A 22,107-nucleotide genomic window follows, 5' to 3' on the forward strand; every position below is an offset into this window, starting at 1 on the left:
GTTCATGTTGAAAATTATTACTAGGTTTGTTTTGTTAGTGAAATGACAGCTCCTGTCCTATTTTATAAAAGGGCAGATGTTATGGGTGTAAGATGGCACAGTGTTGCCATCTGTTGGTAAATGTTAATTACTACAGCTCCAGTGTTTTTACCAGTGTGCTTGATATACCCAGATGGATTGTAATGTACCTATCAAGACTGGTTACTCGCATCAATGCCTCTGTCTCATCATTTAACATCCAAACAGTCACACCAGATACTGACTGATTTTCTGATCCATGCCACTACCTTTTTTTAGGTATCTGTGACCAACAGATGTATATTTGTATTCCCAGTCATGTGAAATCAATAGATTAGGGCCTAATTAATGTATTTCAATTGACTGATTTCCTTATTTGAATTGTAACTCAGTAAAATCTTTGAAATTGTTGCATGTTGTGTTTATATTTTTTGTTTCAGTGTAGCTACAGAATTGTAACGTGATATGTGATGTTCCATATCATCGTGTCAAATATATTGATAAAAGTCTCTTTGTCCGAGATAGATTTACATGGTTATCAAAACATGTTTCTACAATGGATAAAATTAATGGTGAAAAAACTGTTGGAAACATTTCTGTGTTTGACCGCTAGGTTTTATCGGTATTATGTCGCTTGGGATACAGAAACCCCATTTCTCTTCAGTCTAGCCTGAGTCCATCAAAGAACAGGAAGTTAACAAAACAGAAAATAAAAATATGTGGTTTTCAGCGATGGCTTTTGAGATAGCTAGCAACTTGTAAACAATGACCCATTCCTATATGTAAGTACTATTTCAATAGTAATATTAAATAATACACATTGACTGTTAAGCCAATCATATCATATGACTGTTGCCTTCCGTTTAAGTTTATTGGGATGGTAATGACGTTTATTTTTTATTATAATTATTAGGTGGAGGTCGCTAGCTACAATAGTGTCTTCAACCTAGCCTAGCTTTAAGTTAGCTAGCTAGCTGCTCTGCAGTGCAAGCTAGCTTGACTTGCTATAAAGTTAAAGAAACAAGTTGAGGAAAAAGTAACTAAACAAAACATGTTTTATTATCACCTGAAACAATATATGTATCATGTCTTGAATAAAAAGGTCATATTTTTGCAATCTCCCAAAATAAATGCAATCTCTGATGAGAGACAGGCTCTCCTCCAGTGGTGTGTATGGAATGGAATGGGTAATTGTTTACAAGTTGCTAGCTATCCCATAAAGCCAACCCATGAAGCCCACAGTAGATGCATCAAAACAGCACCCCATAGAAAATAATGTCTCTCTGTGCTTCATCATTTTCCTTCAATTCGCAAGAGGCTGAATGTATCTCACTGGAGAAAGCATCCGAGCGAGGGAAACAGCGCCCCTCTGTCTCTGTATGTGAAGCCCATTTATCTGATGCTGTCTGGTCAAAAATAATATGATATTGTTGTATTGAATACAAGGGAAGCCAGCGAGCATTTGGCCTCCAATGATATATATTTTATATATTTTTTAATAATATTTATAATAGCCAATCAATGTTGAGCTAATCAGAGAATATGAATGATCCTGGTGCACCAAAAAAAAAGGGTAAAGGGAAGTCAATTTGGATTTGGCTTCACACCAATCACATCACCTCAAAAGCCAAACCTTAGGCCAAACCTTAGGTAATGACATTTGTTTTTGATTATAATTATTAGGTGGAGGTCGCTAGCTACAATAGTATCAAGGCACAGTGTCACGGCATATGAACTAACAGGTTATAGAGGAAACAACACAATTATAACAACACATAGATTGGAATATGGCCTTTTTTCCTGGTTTAGCTTCACATGTGATTTTGGACGCTCTCCTCCAATTTGCATAACAAACACTACACTTCTCCGTTCAGGTTCAGCAGTGGGGCAAGACTCCATGAAGATGACCTAAAATGTAATGACATACGTGAAGATGTAAACGGGCACAAGACTCCGTGAAGATGACGTATGGCGTAATGAAAAACGTCACGATGTGTACAGGGCATTATTTGATGTGTATATTTTTTGACACGCAAAGACCCCAAAAGCGTTCCATATGAAAGCACCATTGCGCCCAGTGTCCGTCAATCATAGAATGACGTCATCTATCCATAGCGTTTCCAGTGTGGGTAGGCGGGGGCTCCATATTCCATGGTCTCGACTCTTCTGCAAACTAGGGAGAGACAAGGCTAGACACGATTTCAGCTCCGTTGTGAGCCACACCGGCTACCATTGGAAGCTATTAAGAAAAAAAGGTTTAATCTACGAAAAGACAGACACTCCCCAATTTTGTGGTCATACCGCTCTTTAGCAGTGTTGAAGATGATTTATTGGGCATGCGAATGAGTAGATAATCCGACCGGTCAACCTGAGATTCGATGGGAGGAAAACCCGGCATTACATGTCGGGATTAAAGCAAATGGGACCCACTGGGCCTCGAGTCTGAGTGAAGGAACACGGTGGCGACGCTTAGAACAAGGCAAATCTATGGATAAACATTGTTTATCAAAATGTCGGTCTTTTCTTTTTTCTAGCTAGCTAAATTGGAGTTAGGGATTTCAGGGGTGTATTCATTAACTCTAACGTTAACTATTTATTGTTTAAGCACTAAACCGAAGCAAACAGTGCAAACGAAACGGGGAGGGACGCACCTGAATTTGTCCAATAAACTCGTTTTCTTTTCAAAACGTTTCCGTTTGGAGTAAGCGGTTTTTGTTTCAAAACGTTTTGCAACATACTCGGCATAATGAATACACCCAAATGCTCCACCTTGGCAAAATAAATCTTTACTTTTTCGGTTGCGCTTGAAGAGGGTAGGGTTAGATTTCTTCTTCCATACCAACTCGGGGAGCGATTTTTAGACTAAGAGAGTGGTAACTAACTAACTTCGCTCATTGATAGAAACATGTCAGCGAAGGTACGCCTGAAGAAGTTGGAGCAATTGCTCGTGGACGGAACCCTTAAGAACGCAAATTCACTGAGCGTCGAGACCCTTCTGGATATACTGATATGTTTGTACAACGAATGCAGCAACTCTCATTTGAAACGAGAGAAGCACGTGACAGACTTTCTGGAGTGGGGTAAGTTTTTACTTTTGATAACCTGTTCTGATTTCACGGTCTGTGACAGGGCTTGTGTTCTTTATGTGCAATTATACATTCTCCGTTACTTGTAACCCATCTATGCTAACTCTGTAGCTGACAAGCTAACTGCAATTCTGGCCTAGCTAAGAGTCGGTCATTTGGAATAATTACATAAAGCTCTAACATACTCGCACTTAAACCAATTAGCTTAATTAGGCGATTTATATTTAAAGTCATGGTACATTGTGCATATAGTTTGTGAAATAACCAATACCTTCATGATCATTCTTTTGTCGAAACCTCTTCACACTAAACAGTTGTTTCTGAAATGTGGCCGGGTTAGTGTTCTCTTACAGAGGTGAATGTTCTGTTTTTATTGGATTGCTTATCTATTGGGACTCGGTGTGTGTGTGGAATCAAAATACAAACAGAATGCACTCTCAAGGATTGTGTTTTGTCAGGGAAACCAGTTGCTGATTTTTGACCTTCCTTCAGCCTGTCCTATCAGGCACTGTTTACATTTTACTTGTCAGAGCTGTTCTACAAATGTGACCACATCTCCAATTTGAACCTCATACCCAAGGAATGGTGTTCAGAATCAGGTGAGGGCGAGGCTCATAACCTCTTGGTTTATAGTTTCCAGGTTGAGGGAAATTGAGGAATGTTACTACATCTAAAAGTCATTCATTTAGCCAAATAGGCTAATTGTTATTATTCATAATGAATAAGAAGCAAACTATTCTTTGTGACAGAATTCCTCATGTTTTATGTCAGGACCCCCCCCCCCCTCTCATTCCTTACTCAATCTGCTCCAGTCCAGACACACAAACTGTAGTCCACCCTGGCCTTTGGGCTGCAGTCATTCGATACAATGAGAGGATTCTCTAACTTGGGCTTTTCATTGACGTCATTAATGAGATTACACCCCAGTGTGTCTGCTCCTGAAAATACGGCCGCTGTCATCAGAAGGTGCCACAACTGTTTTCACTGTCCAAGAGAGTCCAGTGCACCACTCCTCCTTTGGTCCTGGAGCTATCTTAAGTCAGCATCTGAAGAGGGGGGGAGAGAGTATGGCTGCACGGTTTCCTGCCCTACCACTGGATTCATAACATGGGCTCATTTGGTTTAGCCTAGGCCCGTTTGTGAATGGTCCTTTTGGAATTCAACCAAGGCAGCTAAATTATACTGTAGCGCAGGGCTCCCCAACCCTCTTCCTGGAGATCTACTGTCCTGTGGGTTTTCAGTCCAACCCTAATTTAACACACCTGATTCTACCAATTAGCTGCTCAACAAGACCTTAACTAGCTGAATCACATATGCTAGCTAAATTAGGGTTGGACTGAAAACCTACAGGACAGTAAATCTCCAGGAAGAGGGTTGGGCAGCCCTGTTGTAGCGTAATGAACCAGTCCCAAAACCCTACACATGATTTGAGACCGGCATGTCCAAGAGTCAAGTTTATCGCTGTGGTCTTGGTCACATCGAACACCTCAGGGTTGTGTTCAGTCACCACAAAATGGGTGAAAGGTAGAGTGATATACACTACCGGGCAAAAGTTTTAGAACACCTACTCATGCAAGGGTTTTTCTTTATTTGGACTATTTTCTCCTTTGCACAATAATAGTGAAGACATCAAAACTATGAAATAACACATAACAAGCAGTAACCAAAAAAGTAAAAAGTAATCAATATGTGTATTTGAGATGCTTCAAATAGCCTTGATGACAGATTAGCACACTCTTGGAATTCTCTCAACCAGCTTCCTGAGGTATTCACCTGGATTTGCATTTCAAATAACAGGTGTGCCTAAAGTTAATTTGTGGAATTTCTTTCCTCAATGCGTTTGAGCCAATCAGTTGTTTTGTGACAAGGTAGGGGAGGTATACAGAAGATAGCCCAATTTGGTAAAATACCAAATCCATATTATGGCAAGAACAGCTCAAACGAGCAAAGAGAAATGACAGTCCATCATTACTTTAAGACATGGTCAGTCAATGCGGAAATTTAGGAACTTTGAAAGTTATTTAAAGTGCAGTCGCAAAAACCAAGCGCTATGGGGAAACTGGCTCTCATAAGGACTACCACAGGAATGGATGACCCAGAGTTACCTCTGCTGCAGGAGATAAGTTCATTAGTTACCAGCCTCAGAAATTGCAGCCTAAATAAATGCTTCAGAGTTCAAGTAACAGACACATCTCAATGTCAGCTGTTCAGGGGAGACTGTGAATCGGGCCTTCGTGGTCGAATTGCTGCAAAGAACTACTACTAAAGGACACCAATAAGAAGAAGAGACTTGCTTGGGCTAAGAAACATGAGCAATGGACATTTAGACCAGTGGAAATTTGTTCTTTGGTCTGGAGTCCAAATGGGAGATTTTTGGTTCCAACCGCCATGTCTTTGAGAAGAGGTGTGGGTAAATGGTTGATCTCTGCATGTGTATTTCCCACTGTGAAGCATGGAGGAGATGGTGTGGGGGTGCTTTGCTGGTGACACTGTCAGTGATTTATTTAGAATTCAAGGCACACTTAACCAGCATTCTGCAGTGATACGCCATCTGGTTTGGGCTTAGTGGGACGATCATTTGTTTTTCAACAGGACAATGACCCAACACACCTCCAGGCTGTGTAAGGCCTATTTGACCAAGAAGGAGAGTGATGGAGTGCTGCATCAGATGACCTGGCCTCGACAATCACCCGACCTCAACCAAATTGAGATGGTTTGGGATGAGTCGGACCGCGAAGTAATGGAAAACCAGCCAACAAGTGCTCAGCATATGTGGGAACTCCTTCAAGGTTGTTGGAAAAGCATTTCAGGTGAAGCTGGTTGAGAGAATGCCAATTGTGCAAAGCTGTCATCAAGTCTAAGGGTGGCTATTTGAAGAATCTCAAATAAAAACTTTTTAAACACTTTTTTGGTTACTGCTTGTGTTATTTCATAGTTTTGATGTCTTCACTATTATTGTGCAAAGTAGAAAATGGTAAAATAAATTAAAACACTTGAATGAGTAGGTGTTCTAAAACTTTTGACCGGTAGTGTACATTTTGCATATACATTTAGCATACAAGGTACTTTTATATAAAGCAATCACATAACAATAATACATTACCAAACTTCATAAACTCTTTAATCTTACCCCACATATCACCCTAAACCACCATCGTTTGGTTTCCATGTGCCATATATTTTTCAATTGTGCTGTAATGTTAAAAAAAAATTTTTTTAACCTTTCCTGAACCTGTGACCAGAAACAAGCTACATAGGGGCAATACCAGAATAAATGATAAATTGGTTCTGTCTCTTCGCAGAAAAATATACAGAGCTGAGATTGTTGTGTGTGATATATATATATATATATATATATATAGATACAATTCTTGCCACTAAAAGAATGCTATATCATTTAAGTTGAAAAACTCAGAGTTGAATTAAATGTAGTTTTTTTTTTTGTACCAGTTCATTAACCATGTGCCATGGAATTGGTACATCGAAAGCTCTTCCCATTTTATTTTGCTACCTGTATGGCGCAGCCAATTCCTTTCAGCCAATTTGTATCTTAAATATATGGCAGGCAAACAAGTTCCCTACCTTCTCCCTTTTCCACTTGCCTTTGCAGCATTACCACAAAACTGGAAATCAGTTGGTTGTAAGTTTGGATTGAGCAGACATTCCCATGTATTTTCGATAGCTGCACATGTGTCATAACTCCACCGTTTGACGGAAAAAGGAAACCGCACACTGCTCTTGATAGTATCACCGATATTTAATAAGCTTACGTATTGGCCACACGGCCTTCGTCAGAGCTTTTGTGATTTAAAAAATAAATTGCACCCTTATGTAGACCTGGCCCCACCCACATCCGTTCTACACATCGAAGGGGGTTGGAGGCAAAGGAAAAACAAATAAGTGCTACCAAATATAACAATATGCATTTCATAAGTATTACAAAAGTGTATAAATAAGACGTATTGAACACGTCTGTAAAATCTCAATGAGGACATAGCAAGTTTTAATTAGTCATTGGGTACATCGTACGAAAAACATCAGAATAATCTACAATAGACACATTTCATGTTCAAATTCACAATATAACACACATAGGCATTTCATCATTAAGTCCTTTAGGAAATAATGTCTGGAGGGTGAAAATCCAAAAACATTCTCTTTTACTCAGAGTTATTAATATCTCCTCCCCTGTCTGATAACTTTTTTAAACTCCGTTTAAATTGATAATATCATTAATAAATATAGTACAATAAAATAAATACATAAAGAATGTTTTTATTAATCAGTATATTTGAGTTTAACCATAACAATTGTTGTAATATTTGTTCTGTCTTTTCTGGAGGATAAAACTAACATTTTAACCAGCTTTGTATGGCTTGGGCGATACTTAAAACAAAATGTCATTTTTAATTAGTCGGAAATTTGAAATTGCAATCTGTATAAAGGCAAATGCAATTTTTGAACATAGGATGAGCCTTTTTTAATAATCTACTGGTGAACCATTTTGGGTTTAAGTATAACTTAAGTATGAGTGAAGCTTTTAGTGAGAAGTTTAAAGCTTTAATATTTAAAAATGTTAGCCCCCCAGCTCATATTCATTATGTAAATAGCACGTTTAATTTTTTCTGGCTTAGCATTCCCCCCCCCCGAATTTTTTTTTGATAATATGATTTAAAAAAACAAGTCGTCTGGAGGATGCAGCGCCATTAGTAAGTAAATAATTAAACTATCATAGGACCAAAGAGTTAATCAATGTGATTTTCCATAGACAAGAATTTACCTCTCCATGGTTGCAGAATCTTATCTATTTTTGCTAACTTTCTATTGAAATGAATTGTGGCAAGTTCATTTATATTTTGAGATGTGAATACCAAGTAGGTCTACTTCACCATCCGCCCATTTTATTGGTAAACTACAAGGTAGTGTAAACACTGTCTTTTAACAATCCAATACGTAATATGGTACACTTGTCATAATTAGGTTTTAACCCAGAGAGGCTAGAATAGTGATCAAGCTCTTCATTGAGACTGTACAGGGATCCAGATTGCGGACTTAACTTTAGTCATCGGCATACATTGATACTTTTTTGTTTTTATCCCCTAGATTTCTAACTCCTTGATGTTCATGTTGGATCCTATTTTAATAGCTAGCATTTCAATGGCCATAATAAATAGATATGGAGACAATGGAGACCCTTGTTTTACTCCTCTTAAAAGCTCAATACTTTCTGAAAAGTAACCATGATTTACTATTTTACATCTGGGGTTGCTGTTCATAACTGTAACCCATTGTATAAGAGATTCACCAAAGTTTAAAGTCATCCTGGCATTTATATATAAATTCTAGTCATACTTTATCAAACGCCTTTCAAAATCTGCCATGAAGACCAGGAATGGTATCTTTGTTTGATAATACATTTTCAAGTAATTGTCATCTAATATATCGTCCATTTAAAAAAAAAAAAAAAAAAAAAAAAAAAACTCTGATCAGGATGAACAATACCTGGTAAAACCTTTCTATTCTATGTGTTATGCATTTAGCCAGGATTTTTGCATCACAACATTGAAGTGTAACATTTTAAAAGGACTGGATCTTTATACTTACCACCTGTGTCCTGTTTTAGTAGTAGTGAAATCAGATCTTAATGTTGAGTACCTGAAAGTGTACCATTTTTCTAGGAGTAATTAAAACATGCCAATAATGGGTCTTTGAGTACATCAGAAGTGGTCTGATATACAGTGGGTATATAGAGTCACCACCCCCTTTCAAAATGTACACATTTTGCCTTACAGCCTGAAGTGAAAACACAAAATCAGACATTTTTTGTTGCTTTATTTACACACAGTAACCCACTATCCTTGTGAAGAAAAAAATATCCTGAAAATGTATTAAAATTAGAACCACCTCGTGCTTGAATTATAGCCATGAGTCTCTGAATATGTCTTCACTAACTTTGCACACCTAGACTGCAATATTTGCCCGTTCTTCCTTGCAGAATTGTTCAAGCTCAGTCAAATTGCATGGTGACCTCTCATGGACTGCACTCTAGTCATTCCACAGATTCTCTGTGATTTAGGTCGGGGCTCTGACTAAGCCACTCAATGACATTCACCTTGTCCTTCAGCCACTGTACGGTTGCATTGGCGGGGTGTTTGTGGTCATTGTCATGTTGCAACGTGAACCATCTTCCCATTTTCAACTTCCTGGCAGAGGGCTGCAGGTTTTCCTCAATCTGTCGGTATTTTGCACTGTCCATTTTCCTTACTATCCTCTAGTCCCTGCTGAAGAGAAAAGACCCCACAACAGGATGCTGCCACCGTTGTGCTTTACTGTAGACAATTACCTTGATTTGTGATCTGGAAGGTGGTTGGTTACATCTCAGCAAGATTGCAATTCTAAGTGGGGGGGGGGGGGGGGGGGGGGGGTTGGGGGGGAGTGTGTTCACTTATCCAAATAGTTTATTTTATTGTTGTACTTACATTTTTTTGGGGAAAATGTGTGTTTTCAGTTCACGCTGTAAGGCAACAAAATGTGAACATTTTGAAAGGGGGTGGTGACTTCCTGTACCCACTGCACCTCTACTGGTATACCATAAAGCCCTAGTGTTTTCCAGACTGAAAAGATTTAATAGCCTCAGTTCCTATTCTGTAAATTGGCCTTCACACAGGTCTATCTGTAAATGTATTAATTTTACATTATTTTTTGGAAATAAATCTTTAGTTAACATTATTCAGTGGAAATGGAGGAGACAGAAAAACATATGCTTGAAATATTTATATGCTTATAATTTGGTGAATCATGGATGATATCTTGGTCTGTTGTCACCAAGACCATCTCCCTGACTCTTGACGCACCTTTGTCCTAAGGTAAACCCCCTGGCCGCCAACTGGCGTAGGCCAGAGGGAAATATGGGCAGTCCCATGATAACATAATTCAATAGTGACACCTTCACTAACACATTCAAAGCCCCGTAGGTCTATTGCATATCTATGAGGGTGGTTTTAAAGAGAATTAACATGGAAAACAGTCAGAGAAAAAAAATAGTAACAATAATAGATAATATTAATAGAAATAATAACAGCATAATATTATAAATTCATGATCATATTTAGAAAGTTCTAGCAAGGCTATAATATAGAATTGTTTGGAGAAAAACATAGAGAAAACATATACACACACATACACAGTTGAATTCTTTTATTTCTTTTATCACATTCCCAGTGGGTCAGAGGTGTACATACACTCAATTAGTATTTGGTAGCATTGCCTTTAAATTGTTTAACTTGGGTCAAACATTTCGGGTAGCCATCCACAAGCTTCCCACAATAAGTTGGGTGAATTTTGCCCATTACTCCTGACAGAGCTGGTGTAACTGAGTCAGGTTTGTAGGCCTCCTTGCTCGTACACACTTTTTCAGTTCTGCCCACAAATTTTCTATGGGATTGAGGTTAGGGATTTGTGACGGCCACTCCAGTACCTTGACTTTGTTGTCCATAAACCATTTTGCTACAACTTTGGAGAATGCTTGGGGTCATTGTACATTTGGAAGATCCATTTGCGACCAAGCTTTAACTTCCTGACTGATGTCTTGAGATGTTGCTTCAATATATCCACATAATTTTCCTCCCTCATGATGCCATCTATTTTGTGAAGTGCACCAGTCTCTCCTGCAGCAAATCACCCCCACAACATGATGCTGCCACCCCCGTGCTTCACGGTTGGGATGGTATTCTTCGGCTTGCATCCCCCTTTTTCCTCCAAACATAACAATGGTCATTATGGCCAAACTGTTCTATTTTTGTTTCATCAGACCAGAGGACATTTCTCCAAAAAGTACGGTCTTTGTTCCCTTGTGCAGTTGCAAACCATAGTCTGGCTTTTTTATGGCGGTTTTGGAGCCGTGGCTTCTTCCTTGCTGAGCAGCCTTTCAGGTTATGTCGATATAGGACTTGTTTTACTGTGGCTATAGATACTTTTTTACCTGTTTCCTCCAGCATCTTCACAAGGTCCTTTGCTGATTTGCTTTTTTCGCACCAAAGTACGTTCATCTCTAGGAGACAGAACGCGTCTCTCTCTTTTCCTGGGCGGTTTGACGGCTGCGTGGTCCCATGGTGTTTATACTTGCGTACTATTGTTTGTACAGATGAATGTGGTACCTTCAGGCGTTTGGAAATTGCTCCGAAGGATGAACCAGACTTGTGGAGGTCTACAATTTTTTTTCTGAGGTTTTGGTTGGTTTATTTTGATTTTCCCATGATGTCAAGCAAGGAGGCACTGAGTTTGAAGGTAGGCCTTGAAATACATCCACAGGTAGACCTCCAATTGACACAAATTATGGCAATTAGCCTATCAGAAGCTTCTAAAGCCATGACATAATTTTCTGTAATTTTCCAAGCTGTTTAACCTCTCTGGGATATTCGGGACACTAGCTTCCCACCTCAACAACAGCCAGTGAAACTGCAGGGCGCCAAATTCAAAACAACAGAAATCTCATAATTACAATTCCTCAAACATACAAGTATTTTACACCATTTTAAAGAAAAACTTGTTGTAAATCCAGGCACAGTGTTCGATTTCAAAAAGACTTTACGACGAAAGCACACCAAACCCATTATGTTAGGTCAGTACCTATTCACAGAAAAACACAGCCATTTTTCCAGCCAAAGAGAGGAGTCACAAAAAGCAGAAATAGAGAAAATTAATCACTAACCTTTGATGATCTTCAGATGACACTCATAGGACTTAATGTTACACAATACATATGTTTTGTTCGATAAAGTTCATATTTATATCCAAAAATCTGTTTACATTGGCGCGTTACGTTCAGTAATGTTTTGCTTCCAAAACATCCAGTGATTTTGCAGAGAGCCACATCAATTTACAGAAATACTCATAATAAACATTGCTAAAAGATACAAGTGTTATGCATGGAATTTTAGATCCACTTCTCCTTAATGCAACCGCTGTGTCAGATTTCAAAAAAGCTTTACCGAAAAAGCACACCATGCAATAATCTGAGTACAGCGCTCAGAGCACAAACAAGCCATACAGATATCCGCCATGTTGTGGAGTCAACAGAAGTCAGAAATAGCATTATAAATATTCACTTACCTTTGATCTTCATGAGAATGCACTTCCAGGAATCCCAGTTCCACAAATGTTTGATTTGTTCGATAAAGTCCATAATTTATGTCCAAATACCTCTTTTTTGTTCGCGCGTTTAGTACACAATCCAAGGCGCGGGCAAGTCCAGGCGAAAGTTCAGACGAAAAGTCATTACACTTTGTAGAAACATGTCAAACGAAGTATAGAATCGATCTTTACGGTGTTTTTAACATAAATCTTCATTAATGTTTCAACCGGAGAATTCCTTTGTCTGTAGAAATGCGATGGAACGCAGCTAACTCTCACATGTGCGCGTGTGATCAGCTCATGCCAGACACCTGACTCAAATCAGCTCTCATTCCCCCTCCTTCACAGTAGAAGCATCAAACAAGGTTCTAAAGACTGTTGACATCTAGTGGAAGCCTTAGTGCAACATGACCCCATAGACACTGTATATTCGATAGGCAATGACTTAAAACTACAAACCTCAGATTTCCCACTTCCTGGTTGGATTTTTTCTCAGGTTTTTGCCTGCCATATGAGTTCTGTTATACTCACAGACATCATTCAAACTTTTAGAAACTTCAGAGTGTTTTCTATCCAAATCTACTAATTATATGCATATTCTAGCTTTTAGGACTGAGTAGCAGGCAGTTTACTCTGGGCACCTTTTTATCCAAGCTACTCAATACTGCCCCCCCGTCCCAAAGAAGTTAAAGGCACAGTCAACTTAGTGTATGTAAACTTCTGTCCCACTGGAATTGTTATACAGTGAAATAATCTGTAAACAATTGTTGTACAAATGACTTGTGTCATGCACAAAGATGTCCTAACCGACTTACCAAAACTATAGTTCAAAATAAATTTGTGGAGTGGTTGAAAAACAAGTTTTAATGACTCCAACCTAAGTGTATGTGAACTTCCGATTTCAACTGTAGGTGCCTAACTTTAGGCTAGGCTAGTGGTTAGGGTTAAAGTTAGGGTTACATTTAGGAGCTAGGTTAAATGGCTAAGGTTAGGGTTAGTTAAAATGGTTAAGGTGATGGTTAGCGGAAGGGTTAGCTAACATGCAAAGTAGCTCAAGAGTTGTAAGTAATTGAAGTGGCTAAGTAGCTAAAAGGCTAAAGTTGTCCGTGAGGAGATTCGGTTATACGCCCACCCATCCACGCAGACCAACCACCCCACTTTAGTTTTTGCGTTAAGTAACCATGTCTTATGTAACCGTACCAAACGTAACATAACATACTAATTTGAGTGTCCTGGATTTACGTTTACTATGTTACGTCTATGAGACCAGGTTGGCAGAGTAGGCAGGCCAGCTCAAGGGAGAGAGGCAGAAGCCTGCTCATACAGTGCATTCGGGAAGTATTCAGACCCCTTGAGTTTTTCAAAATGTCGTTACTTTACAGCCTTATTCTAAAATGTATTAAATGTTTTCCCCTCATCAATCTACACACAACACAATACCCCATGATGACAAAGCAAAGCAGGTTATTAGACATTTTTGTAAATGTATAAAAAATGTAAAACTGATCACATTTACGTAATTATTCAGACCCTTTACTTAGTACTCTGAAGCACCTTGCGCAGCGATTATAGCCTCGAGTCTTCTTGGGTATGACGCTACAAGCTTTGCACACCTCTATTAGGGGAGTTTTTCCCATTCTTCTCTGCAGATTCTCTCAAGCTCTGTCAGGTTGAGAAGTGTCGTTGCACAGCTATTTACAGGTCTCTCCAGTAGTGAAATACCGGTATGACATTTGGCCGATATCCAATATTTTCTTTGCCAAAAAAACCCCCAATACCGATAACCGATATTTACAATTTTAGCAGCGCTTTTAAGCATTCTAGTACAGTTAAATAGGTAACACACACACATGGACGCAGCGGTCTAAGGCACTGCATCTCAGTGCAAGAGGCGTCCCTACAGTCCCTGTTTCGAATCTGGTCTGTATCACATCCGGATGTGATTGGGAGTCCCATAGTGTGGAGCACAATTGGCCCAGCATGGTCCGGGGCGTAATTGTAAATAAGAATTTGTCCTTAACTGGCTTGCCTAGTTAAATAAAGGTTACACACACACAAACACTGACCAAAAAGTTATTTTGTTGGCATTTATGTATGTCCCCATTACCATTAAAACATAAGCAAAACCTTTTTCTTTCACTTACTTGCTGTGCTGTTTCGTTGTTCATTTGTTCAGTTGTTTCATTCTAAACCAGGATTTCTATGAAATGCCGTTTGGGTCTTAAAGTGTCTTAAAAAATACATGTCAAATAACACTACATCTGTTTCAGTAGCTGTAGTTAGCAGCTAACTATATAGCAAGTGTTATCTAAAATAACCCTAATTCATAAGGCAGTTCTTATTTGATTAATGGTGGTCGGACCCATCTATGTGTAGCTAGTGACAATAAGGATTAGCTAAAATAGTGGACTTTGCGGTTAGCCTTCAAAATAAAAGCCTGGCATAATTCTGCTATTTGTATTCATTTGCATTTCTGTCAATGATGTACTTTTATTTTAAAGGCAAACCTCAAATTCCACTATTGTGGCTAGCTTCACAACACAACCCAGTGCGTTCGAGCCTCACTAGCCAGATGAAGCTAGCTGACTGATGATAATGTTGCTTTGGGCAACAGGGTTAAGTAGCTAGCTAGCTATTTATTTTCATGAACTGAAGTTCAATTTCAATCGGCGAACAACAAGTGGCTACCTAGCTAATACTTACTCACAAGGATTCCTAAATCATTGCTAAGAATAATGAAAATGACTGCAGTTTCTACTGGTCATTGTTTTCAGACTGGTTGTATTGGTGCTAGATAGGTACCAAGCTAAAACTAGCTAACCCAGAAGTTGCTGTCGAACAAATGATGCTTTATTACTAACACGGTATTGTAAAGACATCCTTCGTGGCTGGTGTTTGCTTGTTTGCAGACTTTTTTGTACAGCTTTGACAGTGCTACTGTATCTTTTTTGACACGCAAAGACCCAAACGGCGTTCCATAGTATTTATGTCGTGAAGCTAATAACAGTGACGCCATTACTGTGTAACTCCGGTAGGGCAACATTTTAAAAATAACGCACTTGGTAGTGTGTACCGGTGCTTGACCAGTCGGCGAAAGCCAACATCACCCACGACAGAGAACGGTTGATTGTCAAGGGCGTTGAATTCCATTATCTTGGCTTTAATGGATTTCGCTTCTGAGTTGTCTCGCTGAAATTTTGTTACTCTTTCAAATGATTGCTTGATCCACACAGCAGACATGGTGGGCTAGTTTAGGAATGCTGTGTTGCACGTATAGCGCAACATTTTACGTGGCGTCATTAAGTCATGTACCTACATTTATATAGGTGTGCACGTCAGCTTTGACATCGGTTTTGCACATCGGGGCGTTAAACTAGACATCGGCCGATACGATGTTGGCATTTTTAGTTAATATCGGCTGATTCCGATATGTTCACCGATATATCTTGCATCCCTACTCTCCAGAGATGTTCGATCTGGTTCAAGTCCGTAGTCTGGCTGGGCCACTCAAGGACATTCAGAGACTTGTGCCATAGCCACTCCTGTGTTGTCTTGGCTGTGTGCTTAGGGTCATTGTTCTGTTAGAAGGTGAACCTTCGCCCCAGTCTGAACCTGCTCTAGAGCGCTCAGGACTTCATCAAGGATCTCTCTGTACTTTGCGCCGTTCATCTTTCCCTCAATCCTGACTAGTTTCCCAGTCCCTGCCACTGGAAAAACATCCCCACAGCATGATGCTGCCACCACCATGCTTCACCGTAGGGATGGTGCCAGGATTCATCCAGACGTGACACTTGGCATTCAGGCTAAGAGTTTAATCTTGGTTTCATCAGACCAGAGAATCTTGTTTCTCATGTTCTGAGAGTCCTTTAGGTGCCTTTTGGCAAACTCCAAGCGGGCTGTCATCTGCCTTTTACTGAGGAGTGGCTTTTGTCTGGCCACTCAACCATATAGGCCTGATTTGGTGGTGTGCTGCAGAGATGGTTGTCCCTCTGAAAGGTTCTCCCATCTCCACAGAGGAACTCTGGAGCTCTGTCAGAGTGACCACAGAGTTCTTGGTCACCTCCCTGACCAAGGCCCTTCTCCCCCGATTGGTCAGTTTGGCAGCCAGCTCTAGGAAGAGTCTTGGTGGTTCCAAACTTCTTCCATTTAACAGTGATGGAGCCCACCGTGTTTTTAACCCTTCCCAGATCTTTGCCTCAACACAATCCTGTTTCGGTGCTCTACGGACAATTCATTCGACCTCATGGCTTAGTTTTTGCTCTTACATGCACTGTTAACTATGGGACCTTATAAGGACAATTGTGTGACTTTCCAAGTTGTAGAAACATCTCAAGGATGATCAATGGAAACAGGATGCACCTGAGCTCAATTTCGAGGCTCAAAGCAAATGGTCTGAATACTTATGTAAATAGGTATTTCTGTTTCGTATTTAATACATTTGCTAAAATGTCTAAACCTATTTTCCCTTTGACATTGTGTGTAGTTTGTTGATTTTTATTTTATTTTAGAATAAGGCTGTAACGTAACAATGTGGAAAAAGTCCATGGTGCTGAGTACTTTCCGAATGCACTGAATGTTTTGGTAATCTGCATCTCACAATGTCTTGTCTTACATGACTTGCAAATTCACCAAGTAGCCTAAAGTTTGCCTCTTCCTCTCTGGTTTTATTTGAATTACTCAACATCCCCAGACCTTTATAGCCTGTTGGCTATAACATGGAAAATAATATGTTTTGTGATAACTGAAAAGTGATTATAATTAAGTGGGAAAATGCTTCACCATGCTCAACGGGATATTCTTCTTTTTTTTTTTACCCATCTACCAATAGGTGCCCTTCTTTGTGAGGCATTGTAAAGCCTCTCTGGTTCTTTGTGGTTGAATCTGTGTTTGCAATTCAATGTTCGACTGAGGGTACCTTACATATTATTGTATATGTGGGGTACAGAGGAGTCATTCAAAAATTCATGTTAATAAACACTTATTGCACACAGTGAGTTCATGCAACTTATTTTTTACTCCTGACCTTATTTAGGCTTGCCATAACAAAGGGGTTGAATTTGTATTGACTCAAGACATTTCAGCTTTTCATTCTTTATTCATTTGTGTACATTTCTAAACACATAATTCCACTTTGACATTCAGGGATAGTGTGTGTCGGCCAGTGACATAAAATCTAAATTGAATCCACTTTAAATTGACTAACACAACACAATGTGGAACAATTCAAAGGGTGTGAATAGACTCGGGTGACGAAATTGTATTTAGAAGTGTATTACATTATTGGTAATACTGGTAATACATTTCTTGTTTTATAAACATAAATGATGCTCACCTGTTACGTTAGATTGTTTGTGCCGTTCAATCTACCAGCTTTTGGCAGGTGTTAATTTTAGGCCCTGAAGGTGAGCACCGTCTGGTTGGTAGCCAGGACTGCGGTAGATTGAACGGCGTTGCCCCCAGCGGTCATAGTCAGGACAATATTTTTTTTTAAATTGCAGTTTAAACATGACATTTTTGTTGTTGTTGATTTTGTTAGCATTCTGGTAACTGACGTTATTTGTTCATTTTTATGTTTAAGAAAAAAGGATGGTGGCCCTTCTGTGAACTGCCAGTAGTACCATAGATCCCAGAATAGCACAGTCACGTTTGAAAGTATGGAAAACTGGACAAGTACTGAAAACTGGACAACCCTAGCTTATTTTGTTAACGTATTTCCGTCTGAGAACCCATGCTTTGGTAATGAGGATGGATGGGGGTGTACAGTCTGGCCCATACTGAAGGGAGCAGGAGAGATATTTACTGCTGTAGATTATTGAGTTGACTTTGGGTTAGTGCTGCACATCCATCAGGGTCAGATTCTGAGTAGGGCTGCCAGTCCAAGATGGTTGGAAGCGGTCTTCACGTTCCTGCTCTGTCACCGGTAGCCTATGTCATGGCTTCGGTGTTGGAAAGCACTGACTGACTTTTGCCATCAATCCCTCTAGGCTATATCATCCTGTTACATCTGCGATTTATTACCTCCGCCCTCTCTGAGCCTTGTTCGGTTTAGGTGTCCTGTTTAAGATAACATACAGACTTTTAGGCTAATGTTTCATATAGACGGATGGATAAAATACATCTCAGGCGAGGGGAATTAAGGTAAACATGCTTAAATGATATTTAAAGCTTCCTCTTTAACATCTTGCAGTGCACGTCCACAAATCGTAATTGCATTGACATGAATGGCATTCATTTAAGGCTGCCAGTAATCCTATTTAATTAAAAGACGATGGTTCGTCTTTCCATCAGTGTGAACAGCTGATGCCTCTGTCACTGTGCTGCCCCGTTCTCCAAGTGGCACTCTGTCCTGTGCCAAGCGTATACCCTCTGGATCTGTATGGGAGCCTAAAGCAGCTGTCAAAGCTGCAGGCACCCTCGTGCATACTGAACATTCTGTGGCGTGAAGAACTACCAACTACCTAAATGGTTCAAAGACACTGGCTGCTAGAGTTGTCGAAGTACTCTATGTACTGAATACATTTATCCAAAGCAGCTCAGTGTAGGCAGAGACCTAATTCAAGTTTGAGCTATGAATGGAAAAAAGCAATCAACTGCGCTCTACATTTCCATTCACGCTGTTGTGATGTTTGCCCAAAAAAAGTGCAAGTCATTTCATGATGTTTGCGGAGATGGGGTGCTAAATTTCCAGAGGGACAGGGGTCCTATAAAAAGTACAGTAATACAAAGCTTCTGTAGCTGGTGTTTCACTTTCCGCATGTAATCACTCTGATTGCCGGTGATGGGAGTTTATTGTAATTGACAAGACGGGGCTTGTGTGAATTACAGAAATAACACATCATTTAGGCGGAGAATATGAAAGGCCGGTCTTTGTCTTCAAAGGGTTTTGCTGGAATAATGTTGGCACGTCAATCGACATAGGACGCCTGATGGTCGTGTGAAGACACTAGTGTGTAAGTCATTTTCGTTGTCACTCTCCTTATACTGACAAGGCCCATATGTAGGCCTATCACTGTCGCTCACTTGGTATGCACGTGCAGAGCATCAAATCGAGATTATAATCTGAGAGCTCATTTCATAATGCTGGTTTACGTAATCGTTCAGGCAATCCAGTGTTTGGGTTTGGGTGATTGGTGGGTGGTCACTTGGCCCACCGCTATCTGCTCTGTCTCAAGGGGACACTGCCTACCCACATTTCTATTGGTTACGTAAATCCTCACCACCTCGCCCAATGTGTCTTGAATGCTGCGAGGCTTCAGTTAAACAGTAGGGACCAATCACGTCAGGGATTTTAAAAAACCTAACAGGGATCTGAAGGCAAAGGGTGCGCTCAGTTTAAGTTGTTGTCAAAATCATCCGTGCTAATGGTCCACAGTTTTTAGCATGCACGTTTGTTACATTTTGTGGTAGCCATGACTCCACACTTCATGTGTGTATCGTGACCCTTTTGTGAGCTCCATTGCCGAGCCGTAAACCCGTCATTCTGTGTGTAGGCTCTGAAGGATCTGCCACAGGAGAGAACGAATGTCTCGTCTGTTTAAATGAACACAGCCAAGAGGCAGGTTTGCTCCCTCTGTTTAGAGAAAAAGGCTTGGGAGTGATAAACGCACTGTACACAGGCTCGGTCTGCATGTCCTCATATGGCGAGGAGTGCTGCAGATTGGCACCTCGCAGGCCCCGCTCGGGTCCGTGCCAGCCCTCCCACAGAGCCTTGTAAACCGGGGAGGAGGGGTGGAGAGATGGGGTACAGTGCTCACAGTTTGTGGCTGTGTTGTGAGGTCTGTTGGCCATACTGGCTCATGACTTAGTCTGCTGGTTGGTCTGTCTTGACCAGCTCACTGTGGAGACAGGTTTATTTTCCAAATAAGCATGCTCTATTAGACTTGGCTGCCGTTTCCCAAATAGTTTATGATGGAGTTAAGGCATATTTAAACAGAATAAAGGGTCAGCACTTGGAAGCTAGGGACGGGCACGGTTAATCGAATATCCGAATGGGGGAAAAAAATATAGTCTTATTTTAACAATGGAAACACTGTCTAAATTAAATAATTATCTCTATGACATTGCTACACACAAGGATATACTATGACATTTTAAATAAAAAAAAAAAACCAGACATACGCCTACACAGGTTTCACGCGTTTGTTGTTATTGTCGGGCATTCAAAGTGACACGAGGCTACAGTCGGGCCTCCATGTGTAGCTATCAATGTCAGAGATCTCTAATCAATGCGAAATGGAATTAAAATGACAGAATTCAATTGGCTAAATGAGACGGAGTAGGCTACAACATGTAACCATCAGGTTGTTTTTTAAATTTGAATGAAGTTGTTAGACAAGGACGGGAAGCGCAGCATAATATGGCTGGCTATCTTTGTTAGCTTCAATTTTGAAGCAGTCGAGAGAAGCACTACCAGACGGGATGATAGATAATATATGGGATCTACACGTTTGTTTCACTAGCACCAGTCTGTATGGCTCTCTCCCTCCTGTGTGTAACTGACCGGCCCCAGCCCATCCCCCGCTCCCAAGTCACGCAGGCTGCACATCAAGCTAGTTCCCAACTTTTAAACATGTATTTTGACTTTCTGGGTATCCGAAAACATTTCATGATTATTCAAATAGTGATATTATTTTAAATGCCCATCCCTATTGAAAGCCTAAGTAACATTTTCTATGCAGTTGCTAACGTCGCCGCAATCCCTCTTTGATCCCATTTTGCATGTAACACATCAGCATAACAGACAAAGATACGTTGTCACCTTCTATTCATTGGATAATGTTGACAAATGGTCTAATGTAAAACATCATGGTCTTCTGAAATGTATGTGTGACAACGTCTGGTTATTCACACAGGTTCGTCCTATGGTTGAGAAACGTTGAGGTACACGGACCGACTGCTCGTGCTTCATGCTGATGCTAGCATGGCTCGTGACCGAACTGCGATACTAAAACAGATTCACCTAACAGTTGACACAACAGGGACATTATACGATGGTGTATTGTGAGCTAGGTGTAGGCCTAAAGTTTATTTTTTGTTTCTTTTGTATCTTGCAGTGAAGCCGTTCACCACCACTGTGAAGGAGATGCGTCTGCACAGGGAAGACTTCGAGATGCTCAAGGTGATCGGCAGGGGAGCATTTGGCGAGGTAAGACTGCCTGAAACAACCAGTCATGCTTCCATTCAGTATAAAGCTTTATTGGCATGAAATACATGGGTTGGCCTGTCACTATCGTGAGTGGAAAAGCTTTGATGAGAGCCAGAGAGGAGGTATGCCAAAGTTTGTCAAATGTTTTCAGACGTCCCAGGGCTATCTAGTCCCCGTCCCAGGGCTATCTAGTCCCCGTCCCAGGGCTATCTAGTCCCCGTCCCAGGGCTATCTAGTCCCCGTCCCAGGGCTATCTAGTCCCCGTCCCAGGGCTATCTAGTCCCCGTCCCAGGGCTATCTAGTCCCCGTCCCAGGGCTATCTAGTCCCCGTCCCAGGGCTATCTAGTCCCCGTCCCAGGGCTATCTAGTCCCCGTCCCAGGGCTATCTAGTCCCCGTCACAGGGCCATCTAGTCCCCGTCACAGGGCCATCTAGTCCCCGTCACAGGGCCATCTAGTCCCCGTCACAGGGCCATCTAGTCCCCGTCACAGGGCCATCTAGTCCCCGTCACAGGGCCATCTAGTCCCCGTCACAGGGCCATCTAGTCCCCGTCCCAGGGCCATCTAGTCCCCGTCCCAGGGCCATCTAGTCCCCGTCCCATCTAGTCCCCGTCCCAGGGCCATCTAGTCCCCGTCCCATCTAGTCCCCGTCCCAGGGCCATCTAGTCCCCGTCCCATCTAGTCCCGGTCCCAGGGCCATCTAGTCCCCGTCCCATCTAGTCCCCGTC

The 22,107-nt window shown here is 40.8% G+C and overlaps 1 protein-coding gene across 1 annotated transcript in view; it reads left to right on the top strand.

Moving 5' to 3' along the window:
- Nucleotides 1-2,258: 2,258 nt before the first annotated feature.
- Nucleotides 2,259-22,107, top strand: part of LOC120019609 (serine/threonine-protein kinase MRCK beta-like) — a 119,339-nt gene continuing 99,490 nt past the window's right edge. Inside the window, exons 1-2 of the mRNA XM_038962951.1 lie at nucleotides 2,259-3,098; nucleotides 21,290-21,381. Coding sequence (XP_038818879.1) covers nucleotides 2,924-3,098; nucleotides 21,290-21,381 — 267 coding nt within the window. The 5' untranslated portion in view covers nucleotides 2,259-2,923. The remainder of the gene's footprint in view (nucleotides 3,099-21,289; nucleotides 21,382-22,107) is intronic.

This window comes from Salvelinus namaycush, chromosome 24 (assembly GCF_016432855.1).
Source record: "Salvelinus namaycush isolate Seneca chromosome 24, SaNama_1.0, whole genome shotgun sequence".
NCBI classification, from domain to species: Eukaryota; Metazoa; Chordata; class Actinopteri; order Salmoniformes; family Salmonidae; genus Salvelinus; species Salvelinus namaycush.